General features: G+C 45.0%; 1 protein-coding gene across 4 annotated transcripts in view; it reads right to left on the bottom strand.

Moving 5' to 3' along the window:
- The window catches only part of phip (pleckstrin homology domain interacting protein), a 309,793-nt gene that overhangs the window by 181,614 nt on the left and 100,764 nt on the right, over window positions 1–27,415 (bottom strand). For all 4 annotated transcript variants that reach the window (XR_010972495.1, XR_010972494.1, XM_068026790.1 and 1 more), the window contains exon 8: window positions 26,912–27,133. Coding sequence is in view for 2 of the 4 variants with exons in the window: in XM_068026790.1 (XP_067882891.1) it covers window positions 26,912–27,133 (222 nt within the window). In the remaining 2 variants the exon portion in view is untranslated. The remainder of the gene's footprint in view (window positions 1–26,911; window positions 27,134–27,415) is intronic.

The following is a 27,415-nucleotide window of genomic DNA, read 5'->3' as shown; positions in this document are numbered from 1 at the left end:
TGGTCACCACACTATAGAAAGGATGTGATTGCACTGGAGAGGATGCAGAGGAGATTCACCAGGGTGTTGCCTGGGTTGGAGCATTTCAGCTATTAAGAGAGACTGAAAAGGCTAGGGTTGTTTTCCGTAGAGCAGAGAAGGCTGAGGGGAGATATGATTGAGGTATACAAAATTATGAGGGGCATTGATAGGTTAGATAGGAAGAAACTTTTTCCCTTAGCGGAGGGGTCAATAACCAGGGGGCATAGATTTAAAGCAAGGGGCAGGAGGTTTAGAGGGGATTTGAGGAGAAAAGTTTTTCACCCAGAGGGTGATTGGAATCTGGAATGCACTGCCTGAAGAGGTGGTGGAGGCAGGAACCATCACAACATTTAAGTAGTATTTAGATGAGCACTTGAAACGCCATAGCATACAAGGCTACGGGCCAAGTGCTGGAAAATGGGATTTAGATTAGTTAGGTGCTTGATGGCTGGCACAGACACGATGGGCCTGTTTTTGTGCTGTATAACTATGAATCTAAAAACATATCCACCCAATCTAATCCCAACTTCCGGCACCTGGTCCATAGCCTTGCAGGTTACAGCACTTCAGGTGCATGTCCTTTTAAAAGAATTGAGGGCTTCTGCCTCCACCACTGTTCCTGGCAGTCATAGAGTCATAGAGAGATACAGCACTGAAACAGGCCCTTCGGCCCACCAAGTCTGTGCCAACCAACAACCACCCATTTATACTAATCCTACATTAATCCCAAATTCCCTACCACATCCCCACCATTCTCCTACCACCTACCTACACTAGGGGCAATTTACAATGGCCAATTTACCTATCAACCTGGCTGTGGGAGGAAACCGGAGCGCCCGGCGGAAACCCACGCGGTCACAGGGAGAACTTGCAAACTCCGCACAGGCAGTACCCAGAACTAAACCCAGGTCGCTGGAGCTGTGAGGCTGCGATACTAACCACTGCACCGCCCGATATTTGAATTCCAGATACCCATCACCCTCTGGGTGAAAAAGCTTTCCTCATGTCCCCTCCAATCCTTCCACCAATCACCTTAAATCTGTGCCCCCTAGTAACTGACCTCTCCGTTAGGGGAAACAGGTCCTTCCTGTCTACTCTATCTAGGCCCCTCATAATTTTGTACACCTCAATTAAGTCACCCCTCAGCCTCCTCTGTTCTAAGGAAAACAACCCTAGCTGATCCAATTGTTCCTCATAGCTGCAACTTTCAAGCCCTGGCAACATTCCTGTAAATCTCCTCTATAGTCTCACCAGAGCAATTAGGTCCTTCCTGTAATGTGGTGACCAGAAGACCAGAACTGTAAGCAATACTCCAGCTGTGACCTAACCAACATCTTATATAGTTCCAGCATTACATCCCTGCTTTTGCATTCTATACCTCAGCCAATAAAGGAAAGCATTCCATTTGTCGTCTTCACCACTTTATCTACCTGTCCTGCCACCTTCAGGGACCTGTAGACATGCACTCCAAGGTCTCTCACTTCTTCTACCCCTCTCAATATCCTCCCGTTTATTGTGTATTCCTTTGCTTTGTTTGCCCTCTCCAATTGCATGACCTCACACTTCTCCGGATTGAATTCTATTTGCCACTTTTCTGCCCACTCAACCAAAGCATAGGTATAATTCTGGGGTCTACAGCTATCCTCTACACTATCAACTACACAGCCAATTTTTGTCTCATCTGCAAATTTCCCAATCATGCCTCCCACATTTCAGTCCAAATCATTAATATATACCACAAACAGCAAGGGACCCAACACTGAGCCCTGTGGAACGCCGCTGGAAACCGCTTTCCATTCGCAAAAACATCCGTCAACCATTACCCTTTGTTTCCTGTCACTGAGCCAATTTTGGATCCAACCTGCCACATTCCCCTGAATCCCGTGGGCTTTTACTTTTCTGACCAGTCTGCCATGTGGGACCTTGTCAAATGCCTTACTAAAGTCCATGTAGACAACATCCACATCAATCCTCCTTGTTACATCCTCAAAAAATTCAATCAAGTTAGTAAGACATGACCTTCCCTTAACAAATTCACGCTTACTATCCTTGATTAATCTTCGCCTTTCTAAATGACAGTTTATTCTATCTCTCAGAATTGATTCTAATAATTTGCCCACCACCGAGGTCAGACTGACTGGCCTATAATTATTTGGTCTATCCCTTGCACCCTTTTTAAGCAATGGTACAACGTTTGCAGCCCTCCAATATTCTGGTACCTCACCTCTATCTAGATATTTATATTTTTTATAATGTTCTAAAGAAGCTGAAATACCAGTACACGGTAGGTGATTATCCATTTGTTCATTTTATTTATAACCATTTTGTGTTTATTTAACTTCTAATTTTCGTGCAGTAAGTAAATAATTCGAGGCATGGCAGGACTGCTCACATCCGTCAAATGCACATCCTGTGCTATGTGGGGACTCCAGGACCCCGCCCATGTCGTGGGCACTACATGTGCAGAAAGTGCCACCAAATGCAAAAACTTAAGCGCCAAATCTCGGAACTCGAGGAGCGGCTGGAGTCACTGAGGTGCATTCGCGAGGATGAGAGCCATGTAGATACCACGTTTCAGGATGTGGTCACCCGCAGCTTAAGAGAGTGCAGGTAGAGAGGGACTGCGTGGCTGTCAGACAGAGGAGGAGGACAAGACAGGCAGTGCAGGAGACCCCAAAGGGCATCCCACTTTCTAAACCTGTATTCAGTTTTGAGTACTGATGGGAGAGAGGGCTCCTCTGGAGAGTGCACTGAGAGTCATGACCACAGCCATGGGTGGCTCAGTTGTGCAGGGAGGGAGGAGAAATGACAGGACAGCAATAATGGATTCTATAGTTAGGGGAACAGACAGGTCGCAGACATGATTCCAGGATGGTATGTTGCCTGCCTGGTGCAAGGGTCATGGATATGCTGAGCGACTACAGAGCATTCAGGAGAGCGAGGGTGCACAGCCAGAGATCATGGTCCACATTGGTTCCAACGATATAGGTAGAAAAAGGGATGGGATTCTACAAGCTGAGTTCCAGGCGTTAGGAAGGAGATTATCAAGCAGGACCTCAAAGGTAGTAATCTCCGGATTACTCTCAAGGCCACATGCGAATGAATATAGAAATTGGAGAATACACCAGATGAATGCATGGCTGGAGAGATGGTGCAGGAGAGAGGGCTTCAGATTTCTGGGGCATTGGGATCGGTTCTGGGAAAGGTGCGACCTGTACAAGCCAGATGGTCTACACCTGAACAGGACCGTGATGAATATCCTTGCAGGAAGGTTTGTCAGTGCTGTTGCGGATGGTTTAAACTAGATTGGCAGGAGGATGGGAACCTGAGGGCAGTTTCAGAAAGGACAAATTCAGGGCAGGGAACGGGAGGCAGAAAATTAGCGAGTGACTCTGAAAGACAGAAGAAGCAAAGGTTAAAAAGTGTGCAGCACAGGAATGTGGCAGTGTTAAAAGATATTTATTCAAATGCAAGGAGTATAGCAAATAAAGCTGATGAGCTGAGGGCACAGATAGACACATGGCAGCATGATATCATTGCTATAATGGAAACTTGGCTTAAAGAGGGGCAAAAATGGTAGCTCAACATCCCTGGATAGAGAGTTTTCAGGCAGGATAGAGAGGGGAATAACAAGGAGGGGGTGTAGCATTTTTGGTTAAAGAATCAATTACAGCTTTGAGCAAGGATGATATGCTAATTGAATAATCAAATGAGGCCATATGGGTTGAGCTCAGAAATAAAAAAAAAGGCAGCCACACTACTAAGAGTGTACAATAGATCCCAAATAGTGATAGGGAGATAGCAGAACAAATATGTAGGCAAATTTCTGAGTGCAAAAACAATAGGGCAATAATTGTTGGGGATTTCAACTACCCTAATATCAACTGGAATACAAACAGTGTGAAGGGCAGAGAGGGCACAAAATTCTTGAACTGCATTCAAGAGAAATATTTTAGCCAGCATGTAACAAGCCCAATGAGAGGGGGTGCAATTCTAGATTTAGCCATAGGAAATGAAGCTGGACAAGTGGATGAAGTGGGTGACCATTTTGGAGATAGTGACCATAATATAGTTAGATTTAGCATTATTATGGAAAAGGACAAAGATAGAACAGGAGTACAAGTTCTAAATTGGGGGAATGGAAATTTTATGAAGCTCAGAGGTGATCTAGCTAAAGAGGACTGGATACAGCTACTTGAAGGAAAATTAATGGCAAACCAGTGGGAGGCATTCAAAAGTGAGATTGTAGGGGCACAGTGTAGACATGTCCCCACAAAAAAACGTGAGATACTGCCAAATCCAGAGCCCCTTGGTTATCTAGAAACATACAGGGTAAGATAAACAAAAAAGGAAAGCTTATGAGAGTCACAAAAACTTAATACTTTGATGGCCAACATGAAAGGGAATCCAGAAGTTGAGTATTGCTGAAAATAGAGACATTTTGTTGACATTTTCAGCAATACTCAAGGTCTGTACTACCAAATGACTATTTGAATCCAAAAGTCTTTGATAAACATATAAATAGTAAAAGGGCTGACAAAGGAAGGGTAAGGTTGATTCTGACCAAAAAGGACATCATCTTGTGGAGGCAAAGGGCATAGTTGAGGTATCAAATGAGCACTTTACATCTGTCTTCACTGGAGAAAAGGATACTGCTCATGCAGTATTAAAGGAGGAGGCAGTAGTGGTATTGGACAGGATAAAAATAAAGAGGTACGGAAACGGTTGGTAGTCCTCAAAAGTAGAAATGTCACCCAGTCTGGATGTGATGCATCCTAGGTTTCAACGGTTAGCCACAATCTTCCAATCTCGTTGAATATGGGAACTGAACAGAGGATTGCAAACGTTACACCCCTGTTTAACAAAGGGGAGCGGGATAAATCCCACAACTACAGGTAAAGTGTGGCTACCCGACCCGAACCCGACTAGGCCCTACAGGTGTCGGGTTCGAGTCGGATCGGGTCTCTCTTCCGAGTCCAGCATTCGGGTTCAGGTCAGGTCGGGCTGGACCTGGACGGTGCTGCCTTGCTCCGGGAAGTAATTTTCAATTGAACATTCAGGTTAAGATGGGAAACGTGCAGTCCAGACTCCGCACTCTGCAGTAAGCGAGTGAACGTCTCTATGACATCATGCTGTAGCTTCCATGCATCCAAGAATGATTCTACACCACAGTGCACTATGGATGCTCGTGTGTGAAACTTGGAGGGCGTGCTGTTGGTTCCTAGTGACGAGATCAAGCTGAGATTCCCAACTCCATCTGCATGACTCTGCAGGAAAAGCCTGCTGCCGCAATGGAAGAACAGGATCACAACATTTGGACAAGTTAGAGCACAATAACCTGTTTGATATCATTAACTTTATTCTGCTAGTCGGGTCGGGTAGGGTGCGGAAAAAAATTAAAGGATTCGGGTCCGGGTTGGATGCGGTCGGGTTGGGCCCGAGTCAGGTTTCAATTTTATACCCGAGCAGGCCTTTAACTACAGGTCAGTCAGCCTAATGTCAGTGCTGCAGAGACTTTGAGAGATAATAACCCAAGTTAAAATTAGCCGGCGTTTCAAAAAGTATGGTCTAATAATCAAAAGTCAGCACGGATTTTTCAAAGGCAAATCGTACTTGACTAATGATCAAGATCATTGATGAAGTAACAGAAAGGGTTGATGAGGATAGTGTGGTTGATATTGAGTGTATGGGCTTTCAAAAGATGTTTGACAAAGTACAATTAAAGCCCATGGGATTAAAGTGACAGCGGCAACATGAATACAAAATTAGCTTAAGAGCTAGAAAGCAGAGTACTGCTGAATGTTTTTTTTTAAGACTATAAGAAGTATACACTGGTGTCCCCCAGGATTCGGTACTAGGACCACTGCTCTTTTTGGTTATACATTTTAATGGCATGAACTTGGATAGATAGGGCACAATTTCAAAGTTTACAGATGATTTGAAACTCAAAGGCAGTAAATGCTTTCAAGAAGGTGCAAAACAGATTTGCGAGAATGTTGTCAGGGATGAAAGACTTCAGTTATGTGGACAGAGTGGACAAGCTGGGTTTTTTTCTCTTTAGACCAGAAATGTTAAGAGGAAATATGTTCAAAATCATAAATGGTTTTGATAGAGTAAATAAGGAGAAACTGTTTCCAATGAGAGAAGTGTCAGTAACCAGGCAACACAGATTTAAGATGATTGGTAAAAGAACCAGAAGCGATACGAGGAAACAGGCACAACGGAACCAAATGGCCTCCTTCTGTTGTGCATCACTGTAGCAGTACTTATTAGTTTAAAATTAACCAGTTATTCAAATACTAATGAGAGCAAGCAAAAGGACCCAATACTGATTTCATGAGGTATTCATAGTTTTACTGCATCAACCACATGCAATTAGACATGCATAAGATTAACCAAATACGCAATGAAGATATTTTTATGGGAATAAAACAATATATTGACAGCCAGACGCCACATGAATATAAAAAATTAGTTCCCTCTGGTTTTAAAATGACTGTGCGAGTGCCTTCTTCCTCAAATCCTTCATGACTCGGAAACAGGCTGTGAACATTCAGTTTTAGGTGCATAACTTCAATGGCAATAAGATAGCTGAATTTTGTTTAAAAATAATATAGCATTTATAGAAGAACACATCTGAACGAAGGTCATGGGCCAGAAAATTTGGGAAGTGTATTAATCTCCCACTGCCCCCAAAATAGGTGGGAGGCAGCCAGATTACAGATTAAAAATTGCGGGAAAAAACCCCAACCCACCACGTATAACGCTTCCAGCGTTCCGGACGACTACATCTGCAGGAAGTGTACCCAGTTGCAGCTCCTCACAGACCGCATGGATCGGTTGGAGCAGCAACTGGATGCACTTAGGAGCATGCAAGTGGCAAAAAGTGTCATAGACAGGAGTTTTAGAGAAGTGGTTACACCCAAGATGCAGGCAGATAGATGGGTGACCACTAGAAGGGGCAGGCAGTCAGTGCATGAATCCCCTGTGGCTATCCCCCTCTCTAACAAGTATACCGTTTTGGATACTGTTGGGAGGGATGGTCTATCAGGGGAAAACAGCAGCAGGCAGAGCAGTGGCACCACAGCTGGCACTGTTGTTCAGCAGGGAGGGACAAAGCGCAGAAGAGGAATAGTTATAGGGGAATCTATAGTCAGGGGCACAGATAGGCGCTTCTGTGGACGTGAACGAAACTCCAGGATGGTATGTTGCCTCTCTGGTGCCAGGGTCAAGGATGTCTCTGAACGGACAGGGGGCATTCTGAAGGGGGAGGGTGAACAGCCAGAGGTTGTGGTACACATCGGTACCAATGACATAGGCAGGAAGAGTGATGAGGTCTTGCAGGGGGAGTTTAGGGAGTTAGGTAGTAAGTTAAAACACAGCACCTCTAAGGTTGTAATTTCAGGATTACTCCCTGTGCCACGTGCCAGTGAGGCTAGAAATAGGAAGATAGTGCAGCTAAACACGTGGCTGGGCAGCTGGTGTAGAAGGGAGGGTTACAGATATCTGGACCATTGGGATCTCTTCAGGGATAGATGGGACCTGTACAAGAAGGACAGGTTGCATCTAAACTGGAGGGGCGGAAATATCCTGGCTGCGAGGTTTGCTAGTGTCACTCGGGAGGGTTTAAACTAGTGTGGCAGGAGGGTGGGAACCAGAGCAGTAGGACAGCAGGTGAAATAAATGAAGGGGAACTAGTAAATAAGGCCAGTAAGACTAAGAGGAAGAGCAGGCAGGGAGATGTTGCGGAGAACAGCGGGACTGGTGGTGTGACGTGCATTTGTTTCAATGCAAGAAGTATAACAGGTAAGGCAGATGAACCCAGAGCTTGGATTAGTACTTGGAACTATGATGTTGTTGCTATTAGAGACTTGGTTGAGGGAAGGACAGGATTGGCAGCTAAATATTCCAGGATTTAGAAACTTCAGGCGGGATAGAAGGGGATGTAAAAGGGGTGGGGGAGTTGCATTACTGGTTAAGGAGAATATCACAGCTGTACTGCGGGAGGACACCTCAGAGGGGTCATGCAGCCAGGCAATATGGGTGGAGCTCAGGAATAGGAAGGGTGCAGTTGCAATGTTGGGGGTTTACTACAGGCCTCCCAACAGCCAGCGGGAGGTAGAGGAGCAGATATGTAGACAGATTTTGGAAAGATGTAAAGGTAACAGGGTTGTTGTGGTGGGTGATTTTAACTTCCCCAATATTGACTGGGACTCACTTAGTGCTAGGGGCTTGGATGGGGCAGAATTTGTGAGGAGCATCCAGGAGGGCTTCTTGAAACAGTATATAGATAGTCCAACTAGGGATGGGGCCATTCTGGACCTGGTATTGGGGAATGAGCCCGGCCAGGTGGTCGAAGTTTCAGTGGGGGAACATTTCGGGAGCAGTGACCATAATTCCATAAGTTTTAAGGTACTTGTGGATAAGGATAAGAGTAGTCCTCGGGCGAAGATGCTAAATTGGGGGAAGGCTAATTATAACAATATTAGGCAGGAACTGAAGAATTTAGATTGGGGGCGGCTGTTTGAGGGTAAATCAACATCTGAAATGTGGGAGTCTTTCAAACGTCAGCTGATTAGAATCCAGGACCAGCATGTTCCTGTGAGAAAGAAAGACAAGTTTGGCAAGTTTCGGGAAGCTTGGATTACACGGGATATTGTGAGCCTAGTCAAAAAGAAAAAAGCATTCGTAAGGGCTGGAAGGCTAGAAACAGATGAAGCACTTGAGGAATATGAAGACAGTAGGAAGGAACTTAAGCAAGGAGTTAGGAAGGCTAAAAGGGGTCATGAAAAGTCATTGGCAAACAGGATTAAGGAAAATCCCAAGGCTTTTTATACATATATAAAGAGCAAGGGGGTAACCAGGGAAAGGGTTGGCCCACTCAAGGAGAGATGGGAATCTATGTGTGGAGCCAGAGGAAATGGGCGAGGTACTAAATGAGTACTTTGCATCGGTATTCACCGAGGAGAAGAACTTGGTGGATGATGAGCCGAGGGAAGGGAGTGTAGATAGTCTCAGTCATCTCATTATCAAAAAGGAGGAGATGTTGGGTGTCTTGCAAAGCATTAAGGTAGATACGTCCCCAGGGCCTGATGGGATCTACCCTAGAATACTGGCAGCACAGTGGCGCAGTGGTTAGCACCGCAGCCTCACAGGTCCAGCGACCCGGGTTCAATTCTGGGTACTGCCTGTGTGGAGTTTGCAAGTTCTCCCTGTGTCTGCATGGGTTTCCTCCGGGTGCTCCGGTTTCCTCCCACAAGCCAAAGACTTGCAGGTTGATAGGTAAATTGGCCATTATAAATTGCCCCTAGTATAGGTAGGTGGTAGGGAAATATAGGGACAGGTGGGGATGTGGTAGGAATATGGGATTACTGTAGGATTAGTATAAATGGGTGGGTGATGGTCGGCACAGACTCCGTGGGCCGAAGGGCCTGTTTCAGTGCTGTATCTCTAAAAACTAAAAAAAAACTGAGGGAGGCAAGGGAAGAAATTGCTGGGCCCTTGACAGAAACCTTTGCATCCTTATTGGCTACAGGTGAGTTCCCAGAGGATTGGAGAATAGCCAATGTTGTTCCTTTGTTTAAGAAGGGTAGCAAGGATAATCCAGGAAATTATAGGCCGGTGAGCCTTACGTCAGTGGTAGGGAAACTATTAGAGAGGATTCTTCGGGACAGGATTTACTCCCATTTGGAAACAAGTGGACTTATTAGCGAGAGGCAGCATGGTTTTGTGAAGGGGGGGGTCGTGTCTCACTAATTTGATTGAGTTATTTGAGGAAGTGGCAAAGATGATTGATGAAGGAAGGGCAGTGGATGTTATCTTCAGTAAAGCCTTTGACAAGGTCCCTCATGGCAAACTGATACAAAAGGTGAAGTCACATGGGATCAGAGGGGAGCTGGCAAGATGGATACATAACTGGCTCGGTCATAGAAGACAGAGGGTAGCAGTGAAAGGGTGCTTTTCAGAATGGAGGGATGTGACTAGTGGTGTTCCGCAGGGATCAGTGCTGGGACCTTTGCTGTTTGTAGCATATATAAATGATTTGGAGGAAAATGTAGCTGGTTTGATTGGTAAGTTTGCGGATGACACAAAGGTTGGTGGAGTTGCGGACAGCGATGAGGATTGTCAGAGGATACAGCAGGATATAGATCAGTTGGAGACTTGGGTGGAGAAATGGCAGATGAAGTTTAATTCGGACAAATGTGTGGTAATGCATTTTGGAAGGTCTAATGCAGGTGGGAAGTATACAGTAAATGGCAGAACCCTTAGGAGTATTGACAGGCAGAGAGATCTGGGCGTACATGTCCACAGGTCACTGAAAGTGGCAACGCAGGTGGATAAGGTAGTCAAGAAGGCATACGGCATGCTTGCCTTCATCGGTCGGGGCATAGAGTATAAAAATAGGCAAGTCATGCTGCAGCTGTCCAGAACTGTAGTTAGGCCACACTTAGAATATTGCGTGCAATTCTGGTCGCCACACTACCAGAAGGACGTGGAGGCTTTGGAGAGGGTACAGAAGAGGTTTACCAGGATGTTGCCTGGTCTGGAGAGCATTAGCTATGAGGAGAGGTTGGATAAACTCGGATTGTTTTCACTGGAACGACGGAGGTGGAGGGGCGACATGATAGAGGTTTACAAAGTTATAAGCGGCATGGACAGAGTGGATAGTCAGAAGCTTTTTCCCAGGGTGGAAGAGTCAGTTACTAGGGGACATAGGTTTAAGGTGCGAGGGGCAAAGTTTAGAGGGGATGTGCGAGGCAAGTTCTTTCCACAGAGGGTGGTGAGTGCCTGGAACTTGTTGCCGGGGGAGGTGGTGGAAGCAGGTACCAAAGAGACGTTTAAGAGGCATCTTGGCAAATACATGAATAGGAAGGGAATAGAGGGATATGGGCCCCGGAATGCAAAAGGTTTTAGTTTAGGCAGGCATCAAGATCGGCGCAGGCTTGGAGGGCCGAATGGCCTGTTCCTGTGCTGTACTGTTCTTTGTTCACATTTAGCAGCATTTTTTATGGCAGTTGCTTGCTTGGCATGCATGTGTCCCATCTAGGAGAGACAAGACATCTCACTATAATATTTAAATCAGGCTCCTCGTTGGGAGCAGGATTTAATCTCAATGGTTGCCAGCTGGGTTTCCCAAAGCTCAGAAAACCTGGCAGCTAAATGGAAATGGGTGCTGCTGGCTGCAGAAGTTACGTGCTTTTTGCAGCACTCCTGTGAACCTGGAGGAGCAGGAGTGCTCCCCCGAGCCCCTCAAGCAAACCTCTCCTTGCTGCTGCAATCGGCTGACTGCCCCAGAACCCACAGCCTCAAGCCTCCAAGCCTCACGAACTGCCAATCCGCCACAGCCCCCATCTCATTATTTCCCTCCCTCCCTCCCTCCCAATTGCTGGTCCAATTACCACCCTCCTTAACCAGGGAGCTTTCCTTCCCTCCGAATTGCTCGTGCAACCATCTCCAATAGGCCCCAGCTGTGGATTTCTCGTGCTGGTTTTCTCGCCTGCCAGCTCGGCAGCCTTTCAAACTACCTGGCTCTGCCGGAAAGGTAATAAAACAGAGAAATGATAATGAGATCCTGCTGTTAAATTTGGCAGGTCCTCGCATCCTTGCAATTTCCAGGTTTTGATGCCACCCCCGAAAACACTGGACTCAATAACTCTGTCTATCTCTCTCCACAGATGCTGCCAGACCTGCTGAGTGTCTTCAGCATCTCCCATTTTTATTTCAGAATTCCAGCATTTGCTATATTTTGCATTTGTTTTATTTAAAATTTCAGCTAGGACTAGATTTCTTTTTAAATGTTTATAGCTTGTCAACCTAATGTTCTGGAAGCGAGTTTTAGATGGCAGGACCACTAACGGTTGAAACAAATCAATCAGAAAGCAACTACAATTGTTCAGATCATACAATTGCACATTCATAGAATAACAAACTTATCTATTATGTAGGGAGATAAATTTTTGTCTCAACAATTCCACAATGAAATGCATCAACATAACACGGAGCAAACAGCTATTAACTCTGAAAATATATTCCTTTTCTGCAAACACCAAACATTGAATAAGTAGGAGACTGCTTGTTACTGGTTCGAATACATGGAAATCTAGGAATTCTATGAGCTTTATATTAATGTTCTTTTCTATCAGTAGGAACACAGGATGCACATTAACATTTTTACTAAATCTGCTAAAAAAAATGCATCCTGCGTAAACATTTGCAGTTTTCCATTAATTTTAAGCAGCTCTCGCAAAATTTGGTACCATCAGTGAAAAATACTGCTTAACAATCACTCCAAAGCAGTTAGCAGCTTCTACCAGGCAAGCAAAGGTATCTAATAATTCTTATTATGTAAAGATAAATTCACTGAAAGTGTTGTTAGAAACAATGTATTTAAGGAATTTCAGTCTTTTAGAAGTATTCATAATTAAAATTTGCTTTTAAAAGTGTTACTTAATGCCGAAAACGTCTCTGAGCAAATTAAAAGTACATTTTGCTTAATATTGCCAAAACTCTAACTTTAGGTCCAGATTCCATTGAGCTAAATATATCAGTCTGCATTTGATACACTATAAAGTTATTTTTATGGCAAAGTTTTAAAAGCCATTATTTGGGATGTTGGTTTAACATGAATCTGGTAACTATTATGTTTAGATATTTTAAGAATTACACCAGTAAGAGACATAGGCCCAAATCTCATGTCTACGAGATTCCATAAACTGGCAAACACAATTCATAATGGACTGCAAAAAATGCGGAAGACAGTAATGCTGGGTCTCTGCCCCTTTGCATCTTGCGCACTTTCCAGTGGCATTTAGAAATGGCCAGAAAATCCTGGAACTCCCTCCCTAAAAGCATTTTGGGCGTACCCGCACCAAATGGACTGCAGCGGTTCAAGAAGGCGGCTCACCACCACCTTCGCAAGGGCAATTAGGGATGGGTAACAAATGCTGGCGCTGCCAGCGACACCCACATCCCACGAAATGAATAAAGAAAAAAGAAAACTCTCACTTGTTTCAGATGGGACCATCACTAAAATATTAAAATAAGGATGGGATGATATTATTTCATTCTGTACATTTTCCACTATTTTAAAGTGCAGGATACCAGGTATATATAATAGCCAAAAACAACCTGCATGCTGGGGATTTTTTTGTTCATTCCTGGGATGTGGGTGACACTGGTTAGGCCAGCATTTATTGCCCATCCCTAATTGCCCTTGAGAAGGTGGTGGTGAGCTGCCTTCATGAACCGCGACAATCCATGTGGGGTAGGTATACCCACAGTGCTGTTAGGAAGGGAGTTCCAGGATTTGACCAGCAACAGTGAAGAAATGGTAATATAGTTCCAAGTCAGGATGGTGTGTGACTTGGAGGGGAACTTGCAGGTGGTGGTGTTCCCATGCATCTGCTGCCCTGGTCCTTCTAGTTGGTAGAGGTCGTGGGTTTGGAAGGTGCTGTCTAAGGAGCCTTGGTGCATTGCTGCAGTGCATTTTGTAGATGGTACACACTGATGCCACTGTGCGTCGGTGGTGGAGGGAGTAAATGTTTGTAGATGGGGTGCCAATCAAGCGGGCTACTTTGTCCTGGATGGTGTCGAGCTTCTTGAATGTTGTTGGACCTGCACCCATCCAGGCAAGTGGAGAGTATTCCATCACACTCCTGAATTGTGCCTTGTAGATGGTGCACAGACTTTGGGGAGTCAGGAGGTGAATTACTCGCCACAGGATTCCTAGCCTCTGACCTGCTCTTGTAGCCACGGTATTTAAATGGCTACTCCAGTTCAGTTTCTGGTCAATGGTAGCCCCTAGGATGTTGATAGTGGGGGATTCAGCGATGGTAATGCAATTGAATGTCATGGGGAGATGGTTAGATTCTCTATTGTTGGAGGTAGTCATTGCCTGGCACTTGTGTGGCACGAATGTTATTTACCACTTATCAGCCCAAGCCTGGATATTGTCCAAGTCTTGCTGCATTGCTACACGGACTGCTTCAGTATCTGAGGTGTTGCAATCATCAGCGAACATCCCCACTTCTGACCTTACGATTGAAGGAAGGTCATTGATGAAGCAGCTGAAGATGGTTGGGCCTAGGACCCTGGGCCCTGAGGAACTCCTGCAGCGATGTCCTGGAGTTTAGATGATTGACCTCCAACAACCACAACCATCTTCCTTTGTGCTAGGTATGACCCCAACCAGCGGAGAGATCCACCCCCCCCCACCCCCGATTCCCATTGACCTCAGTTTTGCTAGGGTTCATTGATGCCATACTTGGTCAAATGCTGCCTTGATGTCAAGGGCTGTCACTCTCACCCCACCTCTTGAGTTCAGCTCTTTGGCCCATGTTTGAACCAAGGTTGTAATGGGGTCAGGAACTGAATGGCCCTGGCGAAACCCAAACTGAGCGTCACTGAGCACGTTATTGCTAAGCAAGTGCCTCTTAACGGCACTGTTGATGACACCTTCCATCACTTTACTGATGATTGAGAGTAGGCTGATGGGGTGGTAATTGGCCAGGTTGGATTTGTCCTGCTTTTTGTGTACAGGACATACCTGGGCAATTTTCCACATTGCAGGGTAGATGCCAGTGTTGCAGCTGTACTGGAACAGCTTGGCTAGGGGCGTGGCAAGTTCTGGAGAACAGGTCTTCAGTATTATTGCCGGTATGTTGTCAGGGCCCATAGCCGTTGCAGTATCCAGCGCCTTCAGTCGTTTCTTGATATCACGCGGAGTGAATCGAATTGGCTGAAGTCTGGCATCTGTGATGCTGGGGACTTCAGGAGGAGGCCGAGATGGATCATCAACTCGGCACTTCTGGCTGAAGATTGTTGCAAATGCTTCAGCCTTATCTTTCGCACTGATGTGCTGGGCTCCCCCATCATTGAGGATGGGAATATTTGTGGGTTACCACATCATCGGTGTAATGAATTCTTTTATGTTGCAACATAAATGAGATGCATGGAGTCCAGTTGATTGAAGATCTCAAACAGGTTTACTTACAACTTTTGGATACCTCTATGGGGTAGCCATGTTCTCATTGTGGGATGTATGACTCTGACCTTTTATCCAACGTGTAGTTGAGGTAGTTCTGCCCCTGCGTGTCGGTCATGCAGCATCTTCATTCTCCCCTGTTTTTCAAGCAGTGTCGCCTACATCTCGGAGAATCTGGACAGATGGGACTTGGCAGAGTGGTCCACATTTGTCTACCAAACATGATCTCTGCTGGTGACGGTAAGCCCACATCCATAGATGTAGCTCTGAGTTGGAGCATGGCAACACAAAAATCTTGTTTCATTATCCTATACTTCGGGATAAGGGCAAACCATTTGCTCGGCAAGACCATTAGATCTAGGATAATGCAGTGAGGACGTCACATAGTTTACACCCCATTTGGTGCACTGAAAGGTTTGCCCATATACTGTGGCCCACCGTCCAAAATGATTTCTTCAGGTGCACCAAACAGACTGAATATGGCGCTCAATGTATCTGTGACGACCGCGCTTGAAGTGTCTTTTACCTGTCTGATAATTGGAAATTTGCAGAAATAATCAGTGACTGAGATAAAGTCGTCTCCATTAATGTAAAACAAGTCAGTGGCGATTTTGGAGCAAGGGACTGACGGAATCTCGTGAGGGTGAAGAGGTTCTTTGCGTTGTTGTGGCTGGTGGCTCTGGCATGCTTCACACATCCTCAACTGACCTTTCGATGTCACTGTTTATCCCTGGCAAATAAATAGTGTCTTGTGCCAGTCATCTTGTTGGCTCTATGCACTTAGTGAAGTTGTGACAAATGCCCTGTCAGAGAGCTTTGGGCACAATCACTGGTTTTCCCTTGAAGGTGACGCCTCTCGAGATTCTGAGTTCATCTCTGTAAGGCCAAAAGCATCTGAGAGTTTCTGGCACCTCTTTTACCACGTCAGGCCAGCCTTTTAAGATGACTCTCCACAGTTCCTTCAGTTGAGTCATTTCCTGTTTCTGACTGTAGTTGGTCACATTTGTGCTGACCAAAATGCAATAAACCAATTTTGAGCACTTCTTCCACCTCGATATAGAATTAGAATTAGAATACTCTATGCTGTCTATTTGTAGATCCAGTGGAACTTCTTCATTCTTTCTCGGGTTTGGCAATCTGCTCAGCGTATCCAAGGTGACCATGTTGGTACCCGGTTTGTAGCAGACGTTGAAGTCATATCCCTTTACCTTCGCGAAGAGTCGCTGTAGACAAGGTGGCGCGCTTGTCAATGGTTTGCACCAGATCATCTCCAGTGGTTTGTGGTCAGTTTCCACAGTGAACTGCTTATCGAACAGGTAGGCGTGGAACCTCGTGATCCCAAACACCAGAGCAAGTGTTTCACACTCTATGTTCGAGTAATTGGACTGTGCTGAGGATGAACATTTGGACCCGAATGCAATTGGTTTGCCATCCTGTAAGATGCAGGCTCCTAGCCCTTTCTGTGAGATGTAGACTTCCAGGATTGTCTTCTTCCTTGGGTACTTTAGGGTACAGGTTTCTGTTGACAGTGCTTGTTGGAGAGACTCAAACATATGTTGATGGTCCTCCTGCCATACAAATAATATGTCATTTTTTTAAGACCTTTCTCAGTGATGATGCTTTGTCAGAAAAATTTGGAATGCATGGTGCCAAAAATTTGAAAAAGCCAAGACATCTCTGAAGGTCTCCCTTGTTTTGTGGGGTAGGCATATGCCTTACATCTTCGACTTTGCCTGGGTCAGGACGGATTCCACAACCGGAATAGATGGAGCCAAAGAAATTGATCTGACTTACATTCACTTGGCACTTCTTGCTGTTAAAAACGAGCCCTTCGCGACGAGCTACTGCCATCAGTGAATGGAGATTTCGATCATGTTCTTCTTTGGTTTTGTCCATTACCGCAATATTAATCGGCAATGCATATACATCCAGGCATGTTTTCTATGATTCTGTCAACTGGGATAGTCTTAGTGCAAAAGGCTTAAAAGGGGCGGAATTCTTAAAATGCATACAGGAGAGCTTTTTGAGCCAGTAAATAGAAAGTCCTACAAGAGAAGGGGCAGTACTGGACCTAATCTGAGGGAATGAAGACGGATAAGTGGTAGAAGTGTCAGTGGAGGAGCATTTCGGGGATAGTGACCACAACTCTGTAAGATTTAAGGTAGTTATGGAAAAGGACAAAGATGGACCGGAAATAAAGGTACTGAATTGGGGGAAGGCCGATTTCAATATGATAAAACAGGATCTGACCAAAGTGGGCTGGGAGCAACTACTTGTAGGAAAGTCTACATCAGACCAGTGGGAGTCAAAGAGGGTGTTCAGTGAGAGTTCAGAGCCAACATGTACCAGTTAAGGTGAAGGGTAGGAACAAGAAGTCCAGGAAACCCTGGATGTCAAGGGATATAGAGGATTGGATCAGGAAAAAAAAGGAAGCTTATGGCAGATTCAAGAGCCCTGAAAACAGCGGCGGCACTAGAGGAGTATAGAAAGTGTGGGGGGTGGGTACTAAAAAAAGTAATTAGGAGAGCGAAGAGGGGACATGAAAAAACACTGGCGGGCAAGATAAAGGAAAATCCCAAGGCGTTTTGTAAATATATTAAGGGCAAGAGGATAACCAGGGAAAGAGTAGGGCCCATTATGGACCAAAGTGGCAATGTGTGTGTGGAGCCAGAGGACATAGGTGAAGTTTTAAATTATTACTTTTCATCTGTGTTCACTATGGAGAAGGACGATGAAGGTGTCGAGATCAGGGAGGGGGATTGTGATATACTTGAACATATTAGCATTGAAAGGGAAGAAATATTAGCTGCTTTAGCGGGCTTACAAGTGGATAAATCCCCAGGCCCAGATGAGATGTATCCTAGGCTGTTATGTGAGGCAAGGAAGGAGAAAACAGGGGCTCTGACAGAAATTTTCAAATCCTCTCTAGCCACAGGAGGGGTACCAGAAGACTGGAGGACAGCGAATGTGGTACCATTATTCAGGAACGGTAGCAGGGATAAATCAGGTAATTATTAGGCCAGTGAGTCTATTGTCAATGGTTAAAGAACAAAGAACAAAGATAATTACAGCACAGGAACAGGCCCTTCGGCCCTCCAAGCCTGCGCCGATCCAGATCCTCGCTCTAGTTGGGTAACTATTGGAAAAAATCCCAAGGGACAGGATTAATCTCCACTTGGAGAGGCAGGGATTAATAAGGGATAGTCAGCATGGCTTTATCAGGGGGAGATCGTGTCTAACAAAATTGATTGAATTTTTCGAGGCGGTGACGAGATGTGTCGATGAGAGTAAAGCAGTTGATGTAGTCTACACGGACTTCAGTAAGGCTTTTGATATTATCCTGCATGAGAGATTGATCAAGAAGGTAAGAGCCCATGGGATCCAGGACAATTTGACAAATTGGACCCAAAATGAGCTTAGTGGCAGGAGGCAGAGGGTGACGGTCGAGTGGAAGCCTGTGACCAGTGGTGTACCACAGGGATCGGTGCTGGGACCCTTGCTGGTTGTAGTGTACATTCATGATTTAGATGTGAATATAGGAGGTATGATCAGTAAGTTCGCAGATGGCACGGAAATTGGTGGTGTCATAAATATTGAGGAGGAAAGCCTTAGATTACAGGATGATATAGATGGGCTGGTAAAATGGGCAGAGCAGTGGCAAATGGAATTTAATCCTGAGAAGCGTGAGGTGATGCATTTTGGGAGAATTAACAAGGCAAGGGAATATACAATGGATGGTAGGACCTTAGGAAGTACAGAGGGTCAAAGGGGCCTTGGTGTACTTGTCCATAGATCACTGAAGGCAGCAGCACAGGTAGATAAGGTGGTTAGGAAGACATATGGGATACTTGCCTTTATTAGCCGAGGCATAGAATATAAAAGCAGGGAGGTTATGATGGAGCTGTATAAAACGCTAGTTAGGCCACAGCTGGAGTAATGTGTACAGTTCTGGGCACCACACTATAGGAAGGATGTGATTGCACTGGAGAGGGTGCAGAGGAGATTCACCAGGATGTTGTCTGGGCTGGAGCATTTCAGCTATGAAGAGACTGAAAAGGCTAGGGTTGTTTTCCTTAGAGCAGAGAAGGCTAAGGGGAGATATGATTGAGGTATACAATATTATGAGGGGCATTGATAGGTTAGATAGAAAGAAACTTTTTCCCTTAGCGGAGGGGTCAATAACCAGGGGGCATAGATTTAAGGTAAGGGGCAGCAGGTTTAGAGGGGATTTGAGGAGAAAAATGTTCACTCAGAGGGTAGCTGGAATCTGGAACACACTGCCTGAAGACGTGGTAGAGGCAGGAACACTCACAACATTTAATAAGTATCTAGAAGAGCACTTGAAACGCTATAGCATACAAGGCTGCAGGCCAAGGGCTGGAAAATGGGATTAGAATAGTTAGGTGCCTGATGGTCGGCATGGACACAATGGGCCAAAGGGCCTATTTCTGTGCTGTATAACTCTATGACTATATGCTGCTGAAACAGATCTTGACTGACAGACAAGCCGAAGGGTAGTCTGTGGCAGCAGTATCTTCCAAATGGTATCCTGAAGGTGGTGACTTCTTGAGATTCCTTAGCTAGGTGTACTGACAAATATCCATGTTTAGCTTCCAACTTGGAGAAGAATTTGGCTCCTGTGAACTTGGGATTCAATTCCTCTAACGTTGGAATCTTGTGGGGGCATCTCTTTCGGGAGAGGTTTAGATGCCTCGGATCTAGACGCACACTGATGATCCCATTGCGTTCCATGACATCTAACTCGCGCTTAAGCTTTTCTTTTATGTGCACGCTGCACTTTCTTTGGGGGGTCGACTGATGGAATTGTATCCTCTCTGAGGTGCAGTATAGCACTGCCTTTGAAATCTCCTATGGCATCAAACCTATCCAGGTACATTTGTTGTAGGTCGTGAACTGACTCAACGTGGGTACCCTTGGTCTCTTCTGCTATTATGGGTACCTTGATGGCCTTGTGGATGGTCACGGCTGGTCTGGGCAGATGGTGGCGTAGTGGCAATGTCACTGAACTAGTAATCCAGAGGCTGAGCCTAATGCCCTGGGGACAGGGGTTCAAATTCCAACACAGCAGCTGGTGGAATTTAAACTCAATTAATTAATTTTAAATATCTGGAATTAAAAGCTAGTCTCAGTAATGATGCCATGAAACTATCATCGATTGTTGTAAAAACCCATCTGGCTCACTAATGTCCTTTAGGGAAAGAAATCTGCTGCCCTTAGCTGGTCTGGCCTACATGTGACTCCAGAGCCACAGCAATGTGGTTGACTCTTAACGCTCTATGAAATGGCCTAGCAAGCCATTCAGTTGTCAAGGGCAATTAGGGATGGGTACATATGAAAATACGAATTAGGAGCAGAAGTCGGCCATTCGGCCCCTCGAGCCTGCTCTGCCATTCAATAAGATCATGGCTGATCTGTTTGTTTCAAATTCCACATTCCCATCTATCCCCAATAACCCTTGGTAACAAACGCTGGCCTTGCCAGCGACACCCACATCCCATGAAATAATATAAAATAAGAAACGCAGGGCAATTTTGACGTGAGTCAGACAGACCGCACTTACCACACAGCTTGCTTGCTCTTTTCAACCTGGTTGTGACGCCAATACTGTTTGCTACACCTAGTGCTTGCAGGTGCTGTTGTCCAGCTACAATGCCTTCATATTTCCTGCCGTCTTCCAGCAGCGCATCAATGCTGTGAACTTTTTTCCCCCCCCCAAGACGTCATTCTGAAATGCTTCAATGGGTGTCGATACAATCACTGGCTCTATTATTTGGTCTGATAGCTCAGTTTCTGAGAAGTCACATTTGTTACCCTTACTACGGCATCTACTGATGAACTGGTCTATTGATTATTTTAGAGATACAGCACTGAAACAGGCCCTTTGGCCCACCGAGTCTGTGCCGACCAACAACCGCCCATTTATACTAACCCTACAGTAATCCCATATTCCCTACCACCTACCGACACTAGGGGCAATTTACAACGGCCAATTTACCTATCACCTGCAAGTCTTTGGCTGTGGGAGGAAACCGGAGCACCCAGCGAAAACCAACGCAGTCACAGGGAGAACTTGCAAACTCCGCACAGGCAGTACCCAGAATTGAACCCGGGTCCCTGGAGCTGTGAGGCTGCGGTGCTAACCACTGCGCCGCCCCGATTCCTGTGGCTGTTGCCTGTAGGACATCAATTCCAGGCAGTGAATTCTAAAATTCACTCTTAATCAAAGCTGATATTTTAGCACTTTCCATAACTTTGTGGGATCTTTCTGGTCCTCGAAAGATAGTCCAAAGACGTTGATTCTGTGTAATCCCTCATTTCCAACTGTTATTAGACGTTTTACAGACTGTTTTTCTGGTTCTACACTTTGTTCGTCTGTGAAGAATAACTGCATGCTTTGTTTGAACAGTTGGAACTCAGATAGGATATCCAAGGCTGGGCAGTTCATGCTGGGAAATTTGGTATCCATATTTCTGTTCATTTGCTTTAAAACTTGCTTTAAGACCTGTTGTATGACTCTGCACTGTTTCCCCTTAAAGAGACTCTGTTATTTATACTAGCTGCTTTGATTGGCAGAAACAGGGGTTTGCTTGTGTTGTGTGTTTATCTTGCTTCCTACACAGCTGTTCAATAGGCAGGTCAATGGGTTTTTTTAAATGATTTTTTATGTTCTTCACACTCTAGGTTTTAATTTTTTTTTACTGTGGCTTTGTGAATGGAAGCTCTTATTCACGCTCGAGTTGTTTAACGTTTTTTTAAAACTTTGGCTGTGTGGATGAAGGTTCTGCAGTGATCTGGGTTTTCCCGCATTTTCCTAATGGACACCTCCTGTAATAGTGCCAACCTCGATCAGTTCGGGAAAGGAGTCAGGTCTTCCCCATTTTTTTTCTACACGCAGCTTTAGAAAAAAAGACCATCTTTTGAAGGACTTCAAAGCTTTTTTTTTTAAAAGCAATATCCCTCACCCATCGGCACAATGACTCATCTAATTTACTTGCAGCCTGTTGTGCTGTGCTGTCTTCCACAGCTTGAGGTAAGTTCTTCTATCACTGTTTGAGCCAGTATTTTTCTTGAATTTTCTCTTTGCTGGCTGTAGAAAAGGTCATTTTCAAAGCCGTTTTAACTGTGGTCTTCAACCTCAGACTTTGTCTTCTCACCACAGCTGCCACCACATAATGGGTTCTTTTATGTTGTCTGATGCAACATAAATGAGATGAGTGGAGTCCAATTGGTTCAAGATCTCAAACAGGTTTATTTACAGCTAGGCTATTATATACAGTACAGAGCTAACTATTTACAGAACCTCACTCTAGGTGTTACAGCTGCAGTGTGATTCTGGCTTCGAGTCATATGACTACATCTTGGTACTTAGCTCATTAGAATACTAATATCTTAAAGGGATATCAGTCTTCAAGGTGGTCACAAAACAATTGGGTTATAGACAGTTCAATTAAAGGGCATAGTTAGATTCAGTTAGAAGTGTTAAGTCCACTTCTGTATTATTTTTCCTAATTTTGTTATCTTTTTTCCGCTATTCAGGCATTCATGAAGCTTTGTGATAATTGCTATATTGCTTTTTTTCTCAGCTCCATTAAGTGGTTTCCAAATGGGAATGTCCATATATGTGAGGCTTCTGCAGGATGAGGAACTGGCAGAATAGAGGAGTTATGCCTGGCACCTCAAGATGCACTAGAGGTGTTCTGTGCATACCTGCTAGACCCTCACACCTGCACTTTGGTAGAAGATTAATAAATGTGAATGCTTCAACTCCAAAGGGATGCTATGACAGCACACCTGATGGCACAAATACAATATGCATCCAATCAAGGTATGTCACGCTTTCAGTGGTATCACGGTAAAGATATGCAAGAGCAAATCAACAACTGGCATAGGCTGATTGCGGCACGACCAAGATGCCAACAAGCGTATCTGCAGGCATCACCACACCTATCTGATAATGACGATGGGGAGTTATCTTGATGAGCTCCAGGGTGAACAGGACTGCAATGCTGCACTATCTACTTCAAAGGCACCTGCAGCTAATATGCACCATAAGGCAGACATTGCCAGGGTCAATAACAGTCAACTGCAGCCTTCTTCTCCTTTCAAGCATGCTGAGCTATGGAAAGGTGCCAGAGAGTGGCAAACAGTGCCACCCTCCTCAAAGCACCTCATGCAGCACTACCTTCAGCAACCACACAGAACGTTGGGTCATGGGCTGCTTGTCACTAGTCTGCAGCCTCCTTTTTTAAATTCATTCTACGGGATTTGGGCATCATTGGAGCACCAGCACCAGCATTCACTACCCATCCCTAATTGACCTTGAGAAGGTGGTGGTGAGCCACTTTCTTGAAGCGCTGCAGTCCATGCAGTGAAGGTATTCCTACTTTGCTGTTTGGAATGGAGTTCCATGCGACAATGAAGGAACAGCAATATATTTTAAAGTCAGGATGGTGTATAACTTGGAGGGGAACTTGCAGATGGTGGTGTTCCATGTGCCTGCTGCCCTTGTCCTTCTAGGCAGCAGAAGTTGCAGATTTGGAAGGTGCTGTCGACAGAGCCTTAGCAATTTACTGCAGTGCATCTTGTAGATGGTACACACTGCTGCCACTGTGCTCCAGTGGAGGAGGGGGTAAATGTTTAAGGTGGTGGAGGTGTGCCAATCAAGTGTGCTGCTTTGGCCTGGATGATGTCAAGGTGCTTCAGTGTTGTTGGAGCTGATCCAGGCAAGTGAACAGTATTCCATCACACTCCTTACTTGTGCCTTGTAGATGGCGGAATGGCTCTGGGGAGTCAGGAGAGGAGTCACTCACTGCAGAATATCCTGCTCTTGTAGCCACAGTTGAATGTTGAATGCCCAAGCCTAAATATTGTTTCCCCCTAATTCACATTGCCTTCAATTTTACCAGTGCTCCTTATAGCCATACTTGGTCAAATGCTACCTTGATGTCAAGGGCAGTCACTCTTGCCTCACCTCTGGACTTCAGCTCTTTTGCCCTTGTTTGGAATCAAGCCTGTAATGAGGTCTGGGGCCGAGTGGCCCCGGTGGAATATAAACTATGGATCGGTGAGCATGTTATTGCTGAGTAAGTGTCACTTGATAGCACTGTCGATAACACCTTCCATCATGTTGTTAACGATTAAGAGTAGACTGATGAGGTAAAATTGGCCAGAATGGACTTGTCCTGCTTCTTGTGGGCAGGACACAGCTCGCTAATTTTCCACTTTGCTGTACTGGAAAAGCTTGGCTGGAAGCGCAGCCAGTTCTGGAGCACAAGTTATGGCTGCACCTTGGGTTTCTTTTCCTTTCTTTTCTGCGTATCACTTCTTATTCCTCTCCCCTTTCAGTCTTGGCAAATGGTGCTAATCAACTGAAATAACATTTTTAGGCTTTCCAAAGGTTGAAAGAATTTTTGTCCACTATTCTGACACTTCTACTTAATTGTTCACATCTGTATAGATTTAACCCAAATGCAACTCTCTAATCCAAACCAGTAGTGTGTTCTACACATGTTCAAAACATACCTGGAACTGTGATTTCACAAACTGCTGTACTATTGGCACGTTGCCATTCGGGCATGATTTACACTACTTCTGAAACCACTGTCAGGCAAACCCCCCCATCTGCCAAGACCAAGGCACACATTATTTCGCCACATGAACAAAAACTTAAAATTGCAAGCCCTGACTGGAAGGACATTTGCATAGTACCAATGTTGAAACAATGGGGACCCAGCAGTTGCTTCCCCAATACACAGAAGTGGTCAGACCAGTTTTAGTCACATGACTAACTGGTTGTTGCAGAGAATTTGAACTTTCAACAAAGGATTTGAAGAGACAAAGCCGTGTGCTCATGGAGTGAAGGCGGCTGTGCTCATGAAACTGAAGCAAAACCCTCTCTGCCTGCCTCCATCTCTTCCCATGGAACTGAATCTTGTGAAAACACATGAAACTCAAAGAGAGAAAGGTTTCCTATGTGAACAAGGTTTTAAGACGACTACTGGGCCCCAATGAAACGCAAGACTATATCTTCAATCAAGGACTACAGCGAGCTTGAGTAACAGTAACAAGATATTGCCTCAAACTGTTCTACTTGTCTTTTCCTCTGCTCTTTTCTGTCCCTATCTTCATGTCTAAATCATGTGTGCATGCTAGCGTGGGCACGTCATATGTGAGGTGTGAGCTATATTAGACTTTAATAAATTTCATCTTTCTTCGTTAAACAACAGAAAGCCTGTTTGTGCTCATTTCTTTGCCTTATAATTGGAAAGTTGTGAACAAGGATTCACAAAGGGGGAGCTCAAAACAGTGTGTTTAAAATTAAACCCTGTTACAATAAGACGAGGTGAAGACAGTAACAGATAGAAGCCTACTTTAGGTCGGGAAAATGAACCCGACCCAAACCCGACCGAACCACTGTGGACCCGAGTCCCTCCACTTTTGCCCCAAGCCCGACCCGACCTGATACCGACCCGGCCATCCGGTTACTTAACTCCCAACTTGGAACCTCCACGAAGCTGCCGCGCATGCACGATGACGTCATAGCGACGTCACTCACTCACTGCGCAGACTCAGTTTCGTCCCGGACCCCCAGCTCAGGTACGTTTTTTATTTTTAATATTTAACAGCACAGCACTGACCCTGCGTATCCAGCCCGACCCGACCCGAGCCCGAAAGCCGCAGCCTGAAAATGGGCCCGACCCGACCCATGTTGTCGGGTCCCGTCGGGTTCAGGTCGGGTAGCAAACCTCTAGTAACAGACAATTAGACACCTTTTGCACCTGGTCGTAACACCATTCAGAACTCATTTACAACAGTGGACCACAAAAATCATCCCCACAGTTAATTTAGTATTACTGGTAGGTCTGTTGAGTATGGCGCTAATTCCCAAGGCAATTAGGATGGGCAATAACTGTTGGCCTTGCCAGCAATGCCCACATCCTGGGAATGAATAAATGCCAACCAATTTTTTTAAAAATCGGACACAATGTATATTACAATTCTAAACATTAATCTCAGTTAATCTTAGTTCTGATCACATATTTAATTGATACCCTTGTGACCTGCTAAGTATTTATGTGCCAGCTTCACTGTCATCATTTCTGGCTGCCATGTTGATGTCTAGTTGGCCGATGTGCCTTCTCTTTACTGTTAAAAGTATGGTTTGCTGGGATAAACATATGAAGATAAGGAACAGAAGCTGGAAAAGACCATATGGCCCCTGCAGCCAACTTCACCATTTAATAAAATCATGGCTGATTTTCTACCTTTACTACCCTGCCCTGTCCCAAAACCCTTGATTGATTATAAGTAGATTAGTAAAAGGAGCACGAGTATTTATACATGTTAGAATTAACAGCATAATACAAAGACAGTGAGTCAGAGGTACTCAAAAATCTTACCGGAAAACTAAAGGAAAAGTAATGGAACGTCTTTCTCAGCCTTTGGTAAAAATAATGAGTTCCTGAGTACAATGTTCAGTGAAATGGATTGGAGAGCATCCGATTTAACCTAACTCGCTTTTGAAATAGTCAGGCTTTCCTGTTCCTACCCTCACCCTGTTCCCTCCTCTCAGAGGTTTTCCTTCCTCGTATCCTGTTCCCAACTCTGCTCCCTCCTCTCCCTGGTCTTCCCTCCCTATGTTCCATTCCCACCCTCGCCATGCTCCCTCTTCTCTCAGGATTTTCCTCTGCTGTGTCCTGTTCCTGCCCTCGCTCTGCTTCCTCCTCTCTCAGGTTTTCCATCCCATATCCTGTACCTGCTCAGTTATCACTTCTCTGTCTAAGTTCTGCAGTTATGGCATTGCAAAACGTGATCACCAAAAACTGAACGCATTAATTGCAGAAGTTAACTGTTGTTAATTATTGTACTGTTGAAGGTTCCCTTTACCTGCAGAGATGTGATGGATGCAGTGTGACCCTGCAGAACAGCCAAGGGTGCACATGTCCGAAGGCACCAAACCCGAATGATTTTATCACAGCTGCCTGCAGCAATCATGGTGTTTTCATAGTTTACTGCCATGTCCGAGATTTCAGCAGAATGTCCTCGCAAAGTTGCCAGTAGCCTGCCATCATCTGTTGTCCAGATCTTCACCAGACAATCATCGGATCCCTGTATATTAAGTTTTGAAGAATGTCAATTTGCAGCTTAACGATACAATCACTATTAGCCAAAGTTGTTTGATCATACAGACTCATTCACTAGGTTTCCATTCACCGAGACTCCACACATTTGCATTTTTAATCACAATTGCATAGAGATTGTTATACACACATATATATTATGTTCAGCAATTTTAATATTCTCATCCTTGTTTTCAAATCCCTCCATGGCCTTAACCCTCCCCATCTCTGTAATCTCCTTCAGCTCCACAACCCTCCAAGATCTCCTGCA

The sequence above is a fragment of the Heterodontus francisci genome, chromosome 3, assembly GCF_036365525.1.
Source record: "Heterodontus francisci isolate sHetFra1 chromosome 3, sHetFra1.hap1, whole genome shotgun sequence".
NCBI lineage: Eukaryota > Metazoa > Chordata > Chondrichthyes > Heterodontiformes > Heterodontidae > Heterodontus > Heterodontus francisci.
The sequence above is the reverse complement of the archived record's forward strand: the minus strand, read 5'-3'. Positions and strand labels throughout refer to the sequence as shown.